This window comes from Poromitra crassiceps (assembly GCF_964638095.1).
Source record: "Poromitra crassiceps genome assembly, contig: HAP1_SCAFFOLD_1865, whole genome shotgun sequence".
Lineage (NCBI taxonomy): Eukaryota > Metazoa > Chordata > Actinopteri > Beryciformes > Melamphaidae > Poromitra > Poromitra crassiceps.
In genome coordinates, this window is record NW_028150551.1 from 2804 (window position 1) to 21222 (window position 18419).

The 18419-nt window shown below is 44.2% G+C and overlaps 1 protein-coding gene across 1 annotated transcript; it reads right to left on the reverse strand.

The window, feature by feature from the left end:
* Positions 1 to 215: 215 nt before the first annotated feature.
* LOC310772071 (A-kinase anchor protein 7-like) lies at positions 216 to 16659 on the reverse strand (the record flags this gene model as incomplete). The annotated part of the gene is made up of 8 exons (XM_083664535.1): positions 16477 to 16659; positions 15245 to 15403; positions 14505 to 14671; positions 13741 to 13877; positions 11606 to 11766; positions 5990 to 6102; positions 4186 to 4232; positions 216 to 316 (listed from the first exon to the last, which is right to left on the reverse strand). Coding segments are annotated over exons 1-8 (1057 nt in total), but the record flags the coding sequence as incomplete, so codon positions are not given.
* Positions 16660 to 18419: the final 1760 nt, after the last annotated feature.

Sequence of the window (18419 nt, forward strand, 5' to 3'; positions counted from 1 at the left end):
TCTGCTCTATCTGAGTGAGTGAGAGAAAGAGAGAGACAGAAAAGGACAGGGGTAGAATGAAAAGAGAGAGAGAGAGCGGCCTGTGTGCGTGCGTGCGTGTGCGTGTGCGTGTGTGTGTGTGTGTGTGTGCGTGTGCGTGTGCGTGTGTGTGTGTGTGTGTGTGTGTGCATGCGTGTGCGTGTGTGTGTGCGCGTGGCGTGCATGGTACTACTGACCTAGCTGTAGTGAAGTCTCAGTGTGGTAATATCCGTCTTCTTGCTTCTTCTTCAACATGGAACAAAGATCCACCCGCTCGACCCTCTGGTCTCCAAAAACCCTGAGTGTTAAAGTGAGAGAGACAGTAGTCAGGTTTCCATCCACCTGTTTTTATGCAAAATTTTAATTTGCGCATAAAAAAACTGAGTGGAAACGCTGCCTAATTCGCAAAAACCTCCAAATGTCGCAAAAAAGTTTTCACGCTTGAGGGAGGTGGAAAAGTCGGCTGTATCGATCAAAGGAAAATGCTAAACGTGCGGTGGAAACAGATGAAGCGATGTTCCGTTGTCTCTCCATTCAAAAACCAGGCAGTTTGCCTTGATCACTGCAAAACACGACATGCCATGTAGCCTACACACAATAGGGCTACACACGGTAAATCATGGTAAATACGCAGCACAATACCCGCCGTGGTAAACAGAAGAAGACTGGGATATTAACATTAAGGCGACTCACTTGTAGAATTGAATGAAAATGTATTCACTTACTATCTGCTCCGTGGATTATAACGTTATGCTTGCCGAGTCGCACCTGGTAATCCAGAAATGGCGTTATGGTACTGTAGAAAAGGGCCCATAATGGCCCACCGTCAGGCCTGTTCTTGGGGCAGTCGATGCCCACCAGCCGGCGCGCCACGACGTAATGATGATGACATCATCAACGATGACAATGATGTCATAGCATAGAGTTCACCTGTGAGGTCATCGGCGATGTCAGACATAACACCGATGATGTCATAGCTCCCTCGAACGTTGTGACATCACCAATGACGTGATGTCATACACCAAAATGCGGGCATATAAACAAGGTGTTCTGTGACGCTATGCTTGATTCCTTCGAGATTCCTTCGACTTCCATACTTCTTCAGGTATTCTTACTCCCTAATAATGTCAACCATTAGCACAACTAATCCCGAACCCGAATTGAACCCCTGCTGTCTTACAACCAGCCAGGCCCTGGTGACCGACTGCCTTACACCCAGACAGGTCAACAGTCGTAATTCAACCGCGTCTGAGGACCGACATCTCGGTCCCTATCTCCATCTCCGTGATTCTGACCGATCACAGCGCGTGAGCCCTCATACACGATCCAGCACACTTCACGAGGCAAGCCCAGAAGCTTTGCCCCCAGCAAGCACACTAGCTTCGCTACAGGTACCTTTGTCTACTTGTAGATCATCAAGAAACTTTAAATTAATAACGTTAGATGTGTTTAATAGAGCTGTATATCGGGTCTAGCAGCTGATCAGCAGCTCAGACAGCCTCAAACACGAGGTGATTGACAGCTCCATAATTCGCAAAATAGCAGTGGATGGAAAAGCATTTTCTTTTGCCGACTTTCTGAAAATTTGATTAAAAGTTGCGATACATTTGGATGGAAACCTAGAGAGACAAATGGAACCATTTCTTTACTGTTTATCAGATATGGCTGAAAATTGCCCTCAAATTAAAAATGACAGAAAATTGTCTCATTGGCACCGAGTCACATCAAAAGTAAGCATGGAGTATGGAGCTTAAAGCTTACAGCACGCCAACTGAACACATTGTGAACAGGCAGCTTAAAGCTTACAGCACGCCAACTGAACACATTGTGAACAGGCAGCTTAAAGCTTACAGCACGCCAACTGAACACATTGTGAACAGGCAGCTTAAAGCTTACAGCACGCCAACTGAACACATTGTGAACAGGCAGCTTAAAGCTTACAGCACGCCAACTGAACACATTGTGAACAGGCAGCTTAAAGCTTACAGCACGCCAACTGAACACATTGTGAACAGGCAGCTTAAAGCTTACAGCACGCCAACTGAACACATTGTGAACAGGCAGCTTAAAGCTTACAGCACGCCAACTGAACACATTGTGAACAGGCAGCTTAAAGCTTACAGCACGCCAACTGAACACATTGTGAACAGGCAGCTTAAAGCTTACAGCACGCCAACTGAACACATTGTGAACAGGCAGCTTAAAGCTTACAGCACGCCAACTGAACACATTGTGAACAGGCAGCTTAAAGCTTACAGCACGCCAACTGAACACATTGTGAACAGGCAGCTTAAAGCTTACAGCACGCCAACTGAACACATTGTGAACAGGCAGCTTAAAGCTTACAGCACGCCAACTGAACACATTGTGAACAGGCAGCTTAAAGCTTACAGCACGCCAACTGAACACATTGTGAACAGGCAGCTTAAAGCTTACAGCACGCCAACTGAACACATTGTGAACAGGCAGCTTAAAGCTTACAGCACGCCAACTGAACACATTGTGAACAGGCAGCTTAAAGCTTACAGCACGCCAACTGAACACATTGTGAACAGGCAGCTTAAAGCTTACAGCACGCCAACTGAACACATTGTGAACAGGCAGCTTAAAGCTTACAGCACGCCAACTGAACACATTGTGAACAGGCAGCTTAAAGCTTACAGCACGCCAACTGAACACATTGTGAACAGGCAGCTTAAAGCTTACAGCACGCCAACTGAACACATTGTGAACAGGCAGCTTAAAGCTTACAGCACGCCAACTGAACACATTGTGAACAGGCAGCTTAAAGCTTACAGCACGCCACTGAATACATTGTGAACAGGCAGACAGATAGTATGGAGCTTAAAGCTTACAGCACGCCACTGAACACATTGTGAACAGGCAGCTTAAAGCTTACAGCACGCCACTGAATACATTGTGAACAGGCAGACAGATAGTATGGAGCTTAAAGCTTACAGCACGCCACTGAATACATTGTGAACAGGCAGCTTAAAGCTTACAGCACGCCACTGAATACATTGTGAACAGGCAGACAGATAGTATGGAGCTTAAAGCTTACAGCACGCCACTGAACACATTGTGAACAGGCAGACAGATAGTATGGAGCTTAAAGCTTACAGCACGCCACTGAACACATTGTGAACAGGCAGACAGATAGTATGGAGCTTAAAGCTTACAGCACGCCACTGAACACATTGTGAACAGGCAGACAGATAGTATGGAGCTTAAAGCTTACAGCACGCCACTGAACACATTGTGAACAGGCAGACAGATAGTATGGAGCTTAAAGCTTACAGCACGCCACTGAACACATTGTGAACAGGCAGACAGATAGTATGGAGCTTAAAGCTTACAGCACGCCACTGAACACATTGTGAACAGGCAGACAGATAGTATGGAGCTTAAAGCTTACAGCACGCCACTGAACACATTGTGAACAGGCAGACAGATAGTATGGAGCTTAAAGCTTACAGCACACCACTGAACACATTGTGAACAGGCAGACAGATAGTATGGAGCTTAAAGCTTACAGCACGCCACTGAACACATTGTGAACAGGCAGACAGATAGTATGGAGCTTAAAGCTTACAGCACGCCACTGAACACATTGTGAACAGGCAGACAGATAGTATGGAGCTTAAAGCTTACAGCACACCACTGAACACATTGTGAACAGGCAGACAGATAGTATGGAGCTTAAAGCTTACAGCACACCACTGAACACATTGTGAACAGGCAGACAGATAGTATGGAGCTTAAAGCTTACAGCACACCACTGAACACATTGTGAACAGGCAGACAGATAGTATGGAGCTTAAAGCTTACAGCACACCACTGAACACATTGTGAACAGGCAGACAGATAGTATGGAGCTTAAAGCTTACAGCACGCCACTGAACACATTGTGAACAGGCAGACAGATAGTATGGAGCTTAAAGCTTACAGCACACCACTGAACACATTGTGAACAGGCAGACAGATAGTATGGAGCTTAAAGCTTACAGCACGCCACTGAACACATTGTGAACAGGCAGCTTAAAGCTTACAGCACACCACTGAACACATTGTGAACAGGCAGACAGATCGACCAGAGTACAGAGCCTAAAAAAAACAAAGTCAATATGCTGGTGTCTAAATACTTGGCTCAAACAGTAAAGTGCCTACCTGTTTGTATAGTTGGAGTAAAGGGCTGGGTCCACACGTTTTATACCCTGAGGGGGGAGAGGGGCAGAGAGAGAGAGATTGTATTTCTGTATTGTATTTAAAATTGTATAGATGCTTTAGAAGCAGGCGCGGACTGCATAATCGGGCACGTCGGGCAAATGCCCGGTGGCCTGGCCTGGCCTGGCCTGAAAAAAAAAGTGCTCGCAGTCAGGCCACTCACTGAACAGCAGGCCAGGCGCCGCCTACTGGTTTACTAGTGGTTTTATTACTTTATTCAGGGTTAAAGTGGGTGCATCTCATTGTAAAATTGGACTCGGCCCAAATTGGGCTTCAAAGGCCCAAATTGTGCTTCAAACGGCCCAAATCTGGCTACAAACGACCCAAATTGGGCTTCAAACCGCCCAAATCTGGCTTCAAATGGCCCAAATTGGGCTTCAAATGGCCCAAATTGGGCTTCAAACGGCCAAAAAATTTCGTCGCCGCCCTTCGGACGCTGGCACGCGCGTCGGCCCATATCGGCCTGGCCTGCTTGGTATCTAATGCCCGGCCTGAATTAGGATCCCAGTCCGCCCCTGTTTAGAAGTACCATTTATGTAACATTCTTTAAAACAAGGCAGGGATTCTCAAACAGCACTGAAACGACCGAATCAATGCTGCGATTGAACTTGTGTAAAATTCACAAGTGGACGTCTAATTAAAAGAAGTTTGAGTATGGCAGGTTCAGGACACGCACATGACTTCTTGACGTGGACACTTATATAAACACAAACACACAGATGATGGGAAGAGGAGCGGCACAGCGTCTGGCAGGAAGAGATATCATCATCAGGTGTCAGAGGAAACACAAAAAGATTGAAGACACTGTCCTTCCTGTGTCTCTGCAACCAGTCTGCTGTCAGTGTGTCCACACACACACACACACACACACACACACACACACACACACACACACACACACACACACACACACACACACACACACACACACACACACACACACACACACACACACAGAGCCCTTCCTTTGTCTCTACTGCCTCACCCTTCCTCCCACCCCTCAACTCCCCATCCCTACTCTCACTATACTGTACTCAATACCATGATATCATACATTTTACATGATTAAAATACCACATTACGCTTGCTATTTATGAACTCTTGTGTGAAACAGCGCCACTAGTGGTTCTTCTGGCTGGAGCAATAATAATAATCCCACCATTTATCAGCTTGGGGAAAACAACTATGGGATGTCTCGCGCACTGAGCGGAAGGTGAGGATGAAGAAGGAGGAGGAGGAGGAGAAGGAGATGTTTGGCAGATCTTTGGGTTCAACTCAGATGACAGCAGGAAACAGGTTTATTTGGAACATCTTTGCATAAAACACGTTGAAGAAAAGTGTGGAAATAGTACAAATGCAGAGCAGATTCACTGATGTCCTGATGAGCAGATTCACTGATGTCCAGTTGCTGACATAGTAGATATTCAATACAGTTGGCCGGGAATGTAGTGATCCAACTGTCACATAGCTTCACCCGGAAACAGTCAACAAGATGTTGTCTTTGCTAGAAACTACATAGGTTATATTCGGTTTTTGTGTGTGTGCATGTTTTTTTTTCGAGTCGCAGCTCCTATATTTGGCCATGTTTAGACATTCATAAGGATTCAATATTATGATATCTATTTCCTTCTTTATCACTCAAACCCTTCCCAAAAAGTGTGTGTGTGTGCGTGTGCGTGTGCATGTGTGTGTGTGTGTGTGTGTGTGTGTGTGTGTGTGTGTGTGCGTGCATGCATGCATAGTATACCTGCGAGCGTAGTTTCGGTGCTCTGGACAGCTTCATAATAGTGAGGTGGGGTTCAAACCCACGACTGTCTCCTTGCAGAAGACCCTGCGCCTCGAAACAACTCCGCAACAGCTCTGCAACACACACACACACACACACACACACACACACACACACACACACACACACACACACACACACACACACACACACACACACACACACACAATTTAGATTCCTTTATTACATTACATTACATCATTTGGCAGACGCTTTTATCCAAAGCGACTTACAATAACACATTTTTGTCAGCAATAGAGCTATCAACTATGCAACACAGTCTATGACAACTGCAACTTCTGTAGGGAATAGTGGTACAAGTTTAGTTTAGATTTTAGGTTAGTTAGGTTTTTTGTTTTTTGTTTTTTTTTGAGAGAAAGAAGTTAGTTCAAGAAGGGCCCAGATGGAGCCTGAAAAGGTGAGTCTTTAGTCTTTTCCGAAAGATCGGCAGTGATTTGGTCATCGTGACCGTTTATGCACCCATCAAGTAATTAGTAATTAATCCCTATTTGTATGAACTGTCTGCTTTATTAAATGGTATACAGTAGAATGTGACAGGTCATATTCAAATCAACACTTTTATTTGCAGACAGGGGGGGGGGGTATAGTAGGAACGTACGTACAATAAAAACACATGATGATAAAACTACTGTAAACTCAAGTAAAAACCACATAACATTAAAACCCAACAAAAATACAAAGAAATTGCAGCAAAAAGGATACGATAGAAACAACCATCCATTGATGAGACTAAACACGGAGACTCTTACATCGATATGACGTCAAAACAAATAAAGACCGGTGGGAGAAGAGACGGCGTGATAGAGTTCACAGGTGGGGTTCAAACCCATGACATGCAGTACAAGACATATGGAGAAGACAAATAGTGCAGATGGCTGAGCAGCTTGTAGGTAATGTGTCAATGGATAGGGGAGAAAAAGGGTTTTGCACACATATCACTTATATAATAGACACACACGTGCGAGCAAGCACGTGCACACACACACACACACACACACACACACACACACACACGCGAGCATGAATAACAAGGGCATTCAGCCACTCACACAGACAGCCGGCAAGGACAAACAAAGAGATACACAGACACATAAACACACACACACACACACACACACACACACCACCTGATAAGAGGGTTTAGAGGGAAACCACAGAGGTATTTTTGGAAGAGGAACTCTAGAAGGAGAGAAAGGTTAGTATATAATCAATACTGAGAGAGAGAGAGAGAGACAGAGACAGAGACAGACAGGAGAGGAGAGGAGGGGAGGGGGGCTGGATGGATGGAGGGCAGAGGTCAGTGGACACTGGACACAGAGACGAGGACATTAATGTGCATGATCTCTGTTGTCTCTATTGTTGTCTGTTATGTGCATTACCTTTATTTTATTTCAGTTGTATATTGTCATGTATCTATTATTTTGTGCAGTACTCGGCACATACTTGACTTCCTTGGCATTGTCCCTTATTTGCGGTGGCACCTGAATTTCCCCAAGGGCATCAATAAAGTGGCATTCTATCTTCTCACCAGTCACTGATGGTCACTGGTTCATGAACTCTTTCACATTTTTAGCCCGGGTGAAAGCAGCCAGCAGCCATCATGACATGATGAAATGTTGATGTTGAAATGAAAAGCTAAAGGAATGGTTCTGGAAGGGGCGTGGCCTTAAGACAATGTCCACTAGATGCGTTCTTTTTCTGCGTCTGGTCTATTTCTGAAGGATCCGCTTGCTTGACGAGCATGAAAATGCACTTTATTGACTTGTGAGTGATGCATAAAAGACGACTCAAACGTGTGCGGTGTACATTTCCTTCCGTTCCGATCCCGTGCTGGACATTGAGGTTTGACAAAGAGCTTGAGTCAACATTGTGTCTGATATAGTGTTAATTTTGTCGTCTATTTTTTTTATTTAGTCTTAGTCTTAGTTCCGTATGAAACGTCCTTGTAAGTCTTTATCATATTTAGTCAACCTCATCCTGTTTTTATTTAGTCAAGTTTTAGTTGACTAAAATTTTTAGCATTTTAGTCTCAGCTTACTCAAATAAAACCACAAGTATTTTAGTCTAGTTTTAGTCAACGAAAACTATTCACATTTTAGTCTAGTTTTAGTCAATATAAACGGTTGAATCTGCTGATGCGCTTGCACTAGTAGTAGTAATGGTATTTCGAAGCAGTGTTGGCAACTCTTTCCCAGGGAAAGTAGCTATTGCTGCTGACCCTGCCCACCCAGGCCAGTGTCGGTGTGCGGCGGTAGCAACGACAAGTGGACCGTATTTACAGTCCCTGCTCAGCCCGCAGCTGAGGGGAGAATGGAGGGAGGCTGGCTGGCTGTGCTGTGGGGAAAGCACTCAGACCTCTCTGGATATAACAGACAAGCAAGTAACTGTACCTTTTGGGAACACAATGCCTCATACACATATAGATAAGACCCTTAGCTAAGACTGGGCGGGTTCTGTTGTAACTACTGTAAATGTTTTTAAGACAGATAAATGTCAGCTAGATCTATGATGCTGCAGCACAGGAAACTGAACTGCTGCATTGAGGGGGGGAAACAGTCTATAATTAGTGTTCATTTTGTCATCTATTTTTAAATTTTGTCGTAGTCTTAGTCCTGTGTCAAATGTCCTTGTTAGATTTTATCATGTTTAGTCAACCTCATCCTCTTTTTGTTTAGTCAAGTTTTAGTCGACTAAAAGTTTGAGTATTTTAGTCTCGTCTTAGTCAATGAAACTAAAAGTCTGAACATTTTAGTCTCGTCTTAGTCTTGGGGGAAAAAGGTAGTCGACTAAAAATTTTCATCATAGTATTCGTCGACGAAATTAACACTAGTCTGATATTCACAGACGACAATGCTTTAGAAAAATCTATAAGATTCAAAAAGTATCTACAAAGTATCATTATACATCATGTAGATCCTTGTGGATCTGTCTAAAGATTATCTATTGCATTCTCCAATTTATATCAAGCCCGGAGCCGCTAGCCTAGATTGCCTTTCAAGATCTGTCTCAGTGAGCTTGGACAACACTAATATTCCAAATATATAATTTGTGGGGGTTTGTGCAATTATTGGGGGGTCAGCCCTACAGTATGTTCCTTCAGCCCTATGTTCCCTCAGCCCTATGTTCCCTCAGCCCTATGTTCCTTCAGCCCTATGTTCCCTCAACCCTATGTTCCCTCAGTCCTATGTTCCCTCAGTCCTATGTTCCCTCAGCCCTATGTTCCCTCAACTCTATGTTCCCTCAGCTCTATGTTCCCTCAGCCCTATGTTCCCTCAACTCTATGTTCCCTCAGCTCTATGTTCCCTCAGCCCTATGTTCCCTCAACTCTATGTTCCCTCAACTCTATGTTCCCTCAGCCCTATGTTCCCTCAGCCCTATGTTCCCTCAGCTCTATGTTCCCTCAGCCCTATGTTCCCTCAGCTCTATGTTCCCTCAGCTCTATGTTCCCTCAGCCCTATGTTCCCTCAACTCTATGTTCCCTCAGTCCTATGTTCCCTCAGCCCTATGTTCCCTCAACTCTATGTTCCCTCAACTCTATGTTCCCTCAGCTCTATGTTCCCTCAGCCCTATGTTCCCTCAACTCTATGTTCCCTCAGCCCTATGTTCCCTCAGCCCTATGTTCCCTCAGCTCTATGTTCCCTCAGCCCTATGTTCCCTCAGCTCTATGTTCCCTCAGCTCTATGTTCCCTCAGCACTGTGTTCCCTCAGTCCTATGTTCCCTCAGCCCTATGTTCCCTCAGCACTGTGTTGCCTCAGCTCTATGTTCCCTCAGCCCTATGTTCCCTCAGCCCTATGTTCCCTCAGCACTGTGTTGCCTCAGCTCTATGTTCCCTCAGCCCTATGTTCCCTCAGCCCTATGTTCCCTCAGCCCTATGTTCCCTCAGCACTATGTTCCCTCAGCTCTATGTTCCCTCAGCCCTGTGTTCCCTCAGCCCTATGTTCCCTCAGCCCTATGTTCCCTCAGCTCTATGTTCCCTCAGCCCTATGTTCCCTCAGCCCTGTGTTCCCTCAGAATCAGAGCCAGCCCTTCCATACTGTGGTTAGGGTTAGGTTAGGTTGCTTATTTCTGGATGTGTTACCCAGAGCCCTGACCACAACTGTTTCAAAGAACACAGGGGCTTTTTTTCCACGGCTATCTAGGTTAGCCTCTGGCCATCGCCCGTCTACTGCATGTCTGATCTTTCTGACATTAAAGCTGCAGTAGACAATATTATTGCATTATAATTTTGGTTGTAGGTCTGACAAAAAAAAAAAAAAGCAGGGTAGAACATAACTAGCCAATCACAGCCCACAAAAAAGGGTATTTCGGATTCTACTCTCTGTTAGCATTCCATTGACGATGTTTAAAACTGCATACTGCAGCTTTAAGATAAGGAGAGTGATTGGGTAGAAATGTTTCTATTTTTCAATTTATTTATTTATTTATGTATTTATTTCAGGTAGTGTCTATGTCTAAAATAAATCAAAAAGATTATTTTAAGATCTGTGTTTGGTCCTCTAGAAAAACAATTGGTTAGTTAGGTTAAGAATCAGCTTGTAGTAGGATTATGTTAATTGTGTGTGTGTGTGTGTGTGTGTGTGTGTGTGTGTGTGTGTGTGTGTGTGTGTGTGTGTGTGTGTGTGTGTGTGCGTGTGTGCGTATGTGCGTGTGTGCGTGTATGTCGCGAGAGCATCAGAGTGAGAATCATCTTGTTAGCATGTTAGCTTAATGTTGTGCCAAAGACGCAAAACACACACATACATGCAGATGCCCGTGCACATGCCCTCACAGCACACAATGCATATACAAGTTGACGTATATGTAAGAAAACGAAGTACACGTGTGCACACACACACACACACACAGTATGCAGTATGCACAGACACACGTTGCAGTGAAGAGGTTTGAAGGAATGACATGCCAGAAGTGGGGCAGGTATCAGTGAAACAAACACAAGAGGGATGAGAGGAGAGAATCAATTACGTACTTGGCCCAGGCCTTGTTTACCCCCTGGCCTGCTAGTCCTGGACTAAAGTATGGGTTAGACCCCCTCTGAATAGGCCATTGGGTGATGATAATACACTACTAAGGTCTCCCAATTAAGCCACAAGAGTTTGTTTAGCCTTGTAATCGGTGGTGTCGCAAAGCATTTAAGCATACTGCCCTTGAACTGGAAGGCCCGAGTTCTAGCCACCATGACACGCAGCGAGCATCCACCCTGCCGAAGTGTCCTTGAGCAAGACACTGAACCCTACTGCCTCCTGTGCTGCTGCTGTAGCTGACCCTAAGCTCTGACCTCCCGGTGGCGGGAGGGAAGCCAAGCAACGGACTTCTCCTTTCGGGGGATCGGTACAGCGTCACCAAAAGGGTTTTACAATGCAATCCACCGGCGGGATAAATACAGTGCGAAAAGCCCTTAAGAGCATCGTAACTGAAAGCTACAAACAATATACCAGACGTATAACAATGTAATCCAATACGGCTTCACAGTGAAGGGAGGAGAGTTGAAGGAGAGCAGGAGGAGAAGACGGGAGAGGAGAGAGAGAGAGAGAGAAACGCTAAGTGATGCCACTGACCTGACAGGCTGTCCAGAGTGTGTTTGTGTTGTCCGGGGGCCAGCGTGATAAACACCACCTCTTTCCTGAACTGACCCATCCCTGAGAAGGGCAGCACCAAGTCCCGCCCACCCAGCAGCTCAGCCAATGACGGCTCGACCTGCGCCAGCACAGTGGCCGCCCTAAAAAAGGAAATACACACATCAATAAAGCCGACGACAACACACACAGAGACACACACGCACACCAATGCACTATTTAATCCCCTTTCTCCCTCCCCTCTCATATTACATAAGTGAGAATCTACGTGATCACTAATGACACAATCTTCTGCTTGATATAAATTAAGCATCACTATCATCAAATAACATGCTCTATATCTCTATATCTCAATAAGCAGTGTCACTGAATACCCAAAAGCATTAATTGTTCCCAATGAAATGTTGGAGTAACAGCTTCTTTCTTTTGCATCTGTTTTTCGCCACAAATTAGCCAGCCACAATGTGGGCAATCGCTTTTTACACATTTTCTTCAGTTTACCTAAAATATTATAATTATTAGCATATTAGCATGGCTCGCCTTCCTCATTAAACCAAGGGTCACTCACGGCACGGCAAGGTACGTAGGTGACCTGGCAGCCGCTTGGGTTTGACTGAGGAATAGAGCGCATAAGTCCCTCCCCTTCCGCTGTCCCACATGGCACCTTATTTCAGAAACAACATGTGCGTAGTCAAAACTAGAGACCAGGGTAGGAAATTAACCTTTTTAAACGAGGGCTATTTTTGCCCCTGTGAAATATATTCCAGGGGCAGTTTGGATCATTTCCAGGGCACCGCCTCCTCTGGTCGGTCGGGGGGGCACCTGTTCGGTGCGTAAGGGAACAGGTGGGAATAGCGTGATCCTCCCACGTGCTACATGCTGCCGGTGAAGCTCCCCGCTGTCAGGTGAAAAGAAGCGGCCGGCAACTGTGCATGTGTCGGAGGAAGCATGGCGCTAGTCTACGGCTCTCCCCAGATCGCCAGAGGGTGGAACAGCGACCGGGGAAGCAGGGGGAAATTGGCCAACTACAATTGGGGAGAAAGTGGGGGGGGGAAATGGGAAGAAAAGAAAAAAAGAAAATCTGTTCTTACTGTCCACATTCAGGTTGTGTATAATACTACTGCTATCTGAGAGGGACTTATCTTCTGGAAAGGGAGGGACGTATGCTTGATCTACAAAGAATTACAGTCTCTGTGATGATCATCATATCCACACTTCCTTCCTGCATTGGTGATAAGCATTATTGTTGGGGTCTAGACTAGGGCTGTGAATCTTCACTGGCCTCACGATTCGATTCGATTACGATTCATCTGTCAACGATTCGATTCGATTCGATTAAACGATGCATCGCGATGCATCTTAAATCGATGCATCACTTTTTCCCAATACATGATTTATTTTTTCTCACTTTCTTTTTTCTCACTGTGTGGCTACTTTTAAAATAAAAGTGCATTTGGAATTGCATTGTATTATGATCCATAATTAAAATAAACAACTGCATGTACTTACATTCTTTCTTATTTTTTTAATAATCGATTTTTGATATTTGTTAATCGATGCAGAATCGTGCACGTCCGCATCGCGATGCATCTTATAATCGATTATTTTTGACACCCCTAGTCTAGACCTGAAATCATTGATAGGCCTATCTATCGTACTGAGAGGAAGAGATAAGATAGAAGTTGTATCTGCAACATCCTAATAACTTGTCACTGCAGAAAGCTGACTTTAATTCTATTATATATCACCCTGTCTTCAAGGTCAGCTGAGTCTGTATTCCAGCTTCACATCCCTAAACAAATATGAGTTTGTTTGGCCTTCTAATCCATGGTGTTGTACGGCAGCATGGTAGAAAATGTATTTTGAGAGGAACTTTGAGAGGTTTAATTGAAGCTCAATATTTTAGCTATTGTAGTGTTTGTGTAAAATCCAGGAAGAGCAAAAAGGAAGCCATGGTTCCAGGAAGGAGGTATGTGTTGTAATGCAACATCCGTAAGTCTCCTATAGACTCTAGACAAAAAATAATCTGTCACTTTAAACTGTAAATGTGTATGTGTGTGTGTGTGTGTGTGTGCGTGCGTGCGTGCGTGCGCGTGCGTGCGTGCGTGTCCACTCACAGGTCTACTTGCTCCTGATTGGCGAGGTGGGCGACTAGTAGCGTGATGTGCAGAGTGGGGGCAGGGATCATGGCTTTGGCCAATCGGGGCTCCTGCTGAAGCACCGCCTCCTGGACCTCAATCACAGCTGAACTGATCTGTCATTGGACAAATGTACCTTCAGTCACCAACAGCGCTGACTTACAACATGTATAGGGGAGACAGACGGTGTCAGAGAACTTGCTGGGACAGCTTCTGCAATACAACTCGATAGATGATGACCTCAGGTTAATCAATGTCTACTCTGAGGAGCTTTTTAGTCAATAAGCATTAAGATTTAAGTTGCCATCAACCTCCACATAATTGAATCTTGAGATATTTTTTTCTCTATATAGATTTCCTCCTAATCAACTGTTTCAATCAGCTGACATCTAAGTATTGATTGAGCTACACTGAGCAAGTCCCAAACAGCCAAAAGGAGAATTCAAGGGATGTCTAAAAGTGCCTCTATCATCTTCTCCTCCAATATTGTGGAGGCAGGGAGAGGCAATAGGGACCTTAGCCATCAGTTTCTGGGTCACAAAGAAAAGAATAGGAAGAAGAAAATATTTTCAGGTCAGGTCAGCTGAGGCTAGCAATACCTACTATTCTCAGAACAATGATCAATTTGACCATTAGGTAAAAAAAAATACAAATAAATAAATAAATAAATAAATAAAAGGAATTAGCTATTATTATTATTTATTTATTTTGCTAATGGGCACAATTGAATAGTAGTTCCTGACCTGTGTGTTAGTGATGGGGATGGAAACAAAATAGTTGGGTCGCTGGCTCTCTTTCTTTATCTTTATCTTCTTCTTCTCTGCATCCTCCTCGCTGTCCACGTGCCCTCTGCAGTCTCCTCTCTTCCTCTTTCTCTTCTTCTGTGTTGGCTCTGAGTCTGGGCTGGCGACTGGAGAGACAGGGCAAAGATATTTGACATTTAGGACAAGCCCACTGCATAACAGAACTCTTCAATTCACATTGAATTAGTGAATTCAACGTTTCTCTGCCATTTCTCTGAAAACAGCTTTTTAGCACTCCCCCAAAACCACCGGGTAACGCTAGTCACAAGCTAACAGCTGGATAATAGAAAGACGAGAATTTGAAACACACTTGCCTCACACTCACTAATAGGGCAACTAAACCCTCAAATGTTATTCAAATGATATTTTCCATGTCTTGGATGATTCAATTAGACAGTTGTATGAACATTTACACTTCTTTCCAGGCACTAGAGGTAGTCTGGGAAAATATCGGTCAGTCAGTCCAAAATCAATCAATTGTACTAGTTCCAGATAGTTATGAGTCTAATAGGTGGCCAGTTACTGCCACCTACTGTACATCATGATGCATTATACATATAGCTACTCTGCAAGGCAGTAACAGCTCAGACTCTAAACTGTCTAATATTGGGTATCAGTGGTAGTGAGTCAGGAAGGCAGTTAGCCAGTCTGCATTGATGGGGGGGATCCAATGTACATACATCCTAGCTCCTTCCAAGCAGAAGGGCTGGCCAAAGAAAATGGAAACTCTGACATAAAAGTGTCTGGATTATCAGCTGACGGTAGTGTTTTCTTCATCATCTTCCTCCTCTCTCTCTTTATCCTCCTCTTCATCTGCCTCTCCTTCGATCTATCTGGAGCTGCATACAAAAACAAACACAACATACATAAACATAAATGGGCACAAATAAAAAAGCAAGCACACACATACATGAACACAAAAACCCACACAGAGGCTGCATTCATATTACACACTTAAACAAAATCTCTAGGAAATGGGGTGTAGAAAAGGGTCCATAATGGCCCACCATCAGGCCTGTTCTTGGGGCAACTGACGCCCACGAACCAACACGCCAACGACGTAATGATGATGACACCGCCGTGACATCATCAATGATGATGTCAGAGTTCACCTGTGAGGTCATCAGCGATGTCAGACGGTCTAGGCTGACTGTGATGGCAGACGGGACTTTATGAGGTCACCGATGATGTCATACCTCCCCGGACGTTGTGACATCACCAACGATGTCATACACCAAATGTGGGGTTATATAACAAGGTGTTGTTCTGTTATGATATGCATTCTCTCTTGTATTCTTGTTGGTCCTGTTTCCCTTTCTGTATACGACGTATACTGCTTCTGCCTGATACTCAATAAAGATAGCCTGAAAAGACATCTCTGTGGTTCTAACCGATCACTGCCCGTGAGCCCTCACATACGATCCAGCACACTTCATACTTCACCCAAGGCAAGCACACAAGCTTCCTTATGATTCAAGAACAAAGTACGCCTTCTTCCAGATAGCTGAAAGGCTAGGCCCATGACCAGTCCATTACAAATAATTAGATGTTCTTTTACCCACTGAACAAAACATGTCTTACCCTTTTACAGGAATAAATTCCCCATGATGACGCATGACGTTTAGTTGATACAGATTTACAAGAGATTTAACTCCATACAGTTGTTTGTTTTGTTCCATGCTTTAGCGGTGGTTACTAATGTTAATTCATGGAAAACAAAGCTCTTTGAATTAACCGATTGATTGTTAACTGCCACAGCTTTCCCTATATACTGTCTCGGCGGTGTGGGCAGATTCGAGGGTCTGGACCCACTGGCAACTTACATTCCCACTGCCTAAATTAAAAAAAAAAAAAAAAAAAAAAAAAAAAAAAACTACACAAGCAAAACAGATAGTCAGTCATTTATACTTACCAGGCACCACGGAGGGTTCGGTCTCAGTCACACTGAGCTGGGTCTCGCTACTAACTGGGTCCATCTGACCTCCTTTCACCATGGCGCTCCTCATCTCCATCCCGCTCTCCTGTCCAACTGTTACTGCACCTTCATCACCATCGTCGTCAGAGGCAACAGCTGCGATCTCCATGTTACAGGAGACAGTGGCAAGCTGCATGCAACCTGTCAGCTGCTGAAGGAAGGAGTATGTTAGAATGCAAAGAGGATTCATACATCACCATCATCCATGTATTATAATGTTTTGGTACACTGGAGGACTCCTCTCCTCCTCAACATTTCCCATTCCCTCCCCACCTCATCACTTTCCTGCTCTCTCCTCTCTCACATTCCCCCCGCTCTCCCTCCCCACCTCCTCCCTTTCCTGATCTCTCCTCCCCCACTATTCTAAAGCATGGCACCCATTCTATTCTATATTTTCTATATTTCTCCATCATATGATTGTTCAATGTGTTATTATTACTACTGTAATTTGCTACTGTTGTGTCAGCTAGAATTAGCTAGACATATTTTCTGTGAAGCCCTCTGAGACATGCTTTTGAATTAGGGCTATACAAATAAACTTGACTTGACTGCGAGTGTTGATTTCAAGACTTATTTCATTTCATTTCATTACCTTGACTTTGGTCCGGTAGGTTAGCTTTGGACTGAGGTAATACCTCATACAACTATGATGCAGCCTCAGGATTGGCCGTTGATAGACAGCAAAGACGCTCTGTACACAAGCACTTCTCATACAACAAGTCGATATGAGACTGACACTGGCGCGGCCGAGGAACATGGCATAATATCACATTCCAAAGTGTGACAAATAAAACGACAGTTGCATGTTTAGCCTAAAACAATATCTAAAACAAAAACAAACAGCTGCTGCTGCAGCTAGCTAGCCCAATAACGTTAACGTACCTGGGAATTTGGGGGGGGGGGGGGGGGATCAAACATTAGCTAGTTTAACGTTACTCGGGGGTAACGCTAGCTAGTTGCTACAACTTCCATGTCCAGCCACCTGTTGAGATGAATCAAACGCCATGCTGAAAAGATGTCAGATGTTGAGCTCACCGCTGGCTAAACGTAGCTAACCGTAACTTAAGCTAACTGTAGCTATGGTGCTAGCTAGTCAGTCTAAAATGGGATATCTCACTTTAGTATCGTATGTGTTGTTGGTGGAGAAAGCTTATCGGCCCGTCAGTGAACAGAAAACAAAGTCCCCAACATCAAGCAGCATGTGCTGCTCCGTTTGTAAACAACCACGAACACAGAGAGCCAGAGTAATCGATAACTAGAGTTGGGTGGACTCATTGGACTTCATTCTTGTTGTTACCAAACAGCTATTCATTCGGTACAAATAAAGATTCAACCTTGGACATTAACGTACAGATTGCATTAAAATGAACGTTATAATAACAATTTAAGTAGAAACAACGAACAATATGGGAAAATAGTGACATACCTGTCTATCTGGAGCTCTGGCTCTGCTGCTTACGCCTAGGTCATGGCGCATTCAAGTACTCCTAATAAACTCGTAAATACTGTTTTAATCGTACCGTCATGGTTCATTCAGGTGCTCCTCATATTTTTTTTTAGGATTATGATTATTCTTATCCTTATTATTAGAAGGTCCTGGGTTCAAATCTCAGCCCTGGCCTTTTGGTATGTGGTCCAGCTTCTATCCTATCCACATTCCAAAGACATGCAAGTCTGGTGATTGGTCAATTGTAGTATATTGCCCATAGGTGTGAATAGGTCGTCATAGGAGTAAATGGGTATGCACAAGTCATGATTAAATGATGAGGATAATTATTATTATTGCATATTACAGTATGTGAGGTGATAGCACTAATGTTTTCAGCAGCCAGTATTTGTCATATTTACATGTTCATCAATGTGCATTGTCCCTGCTCAAA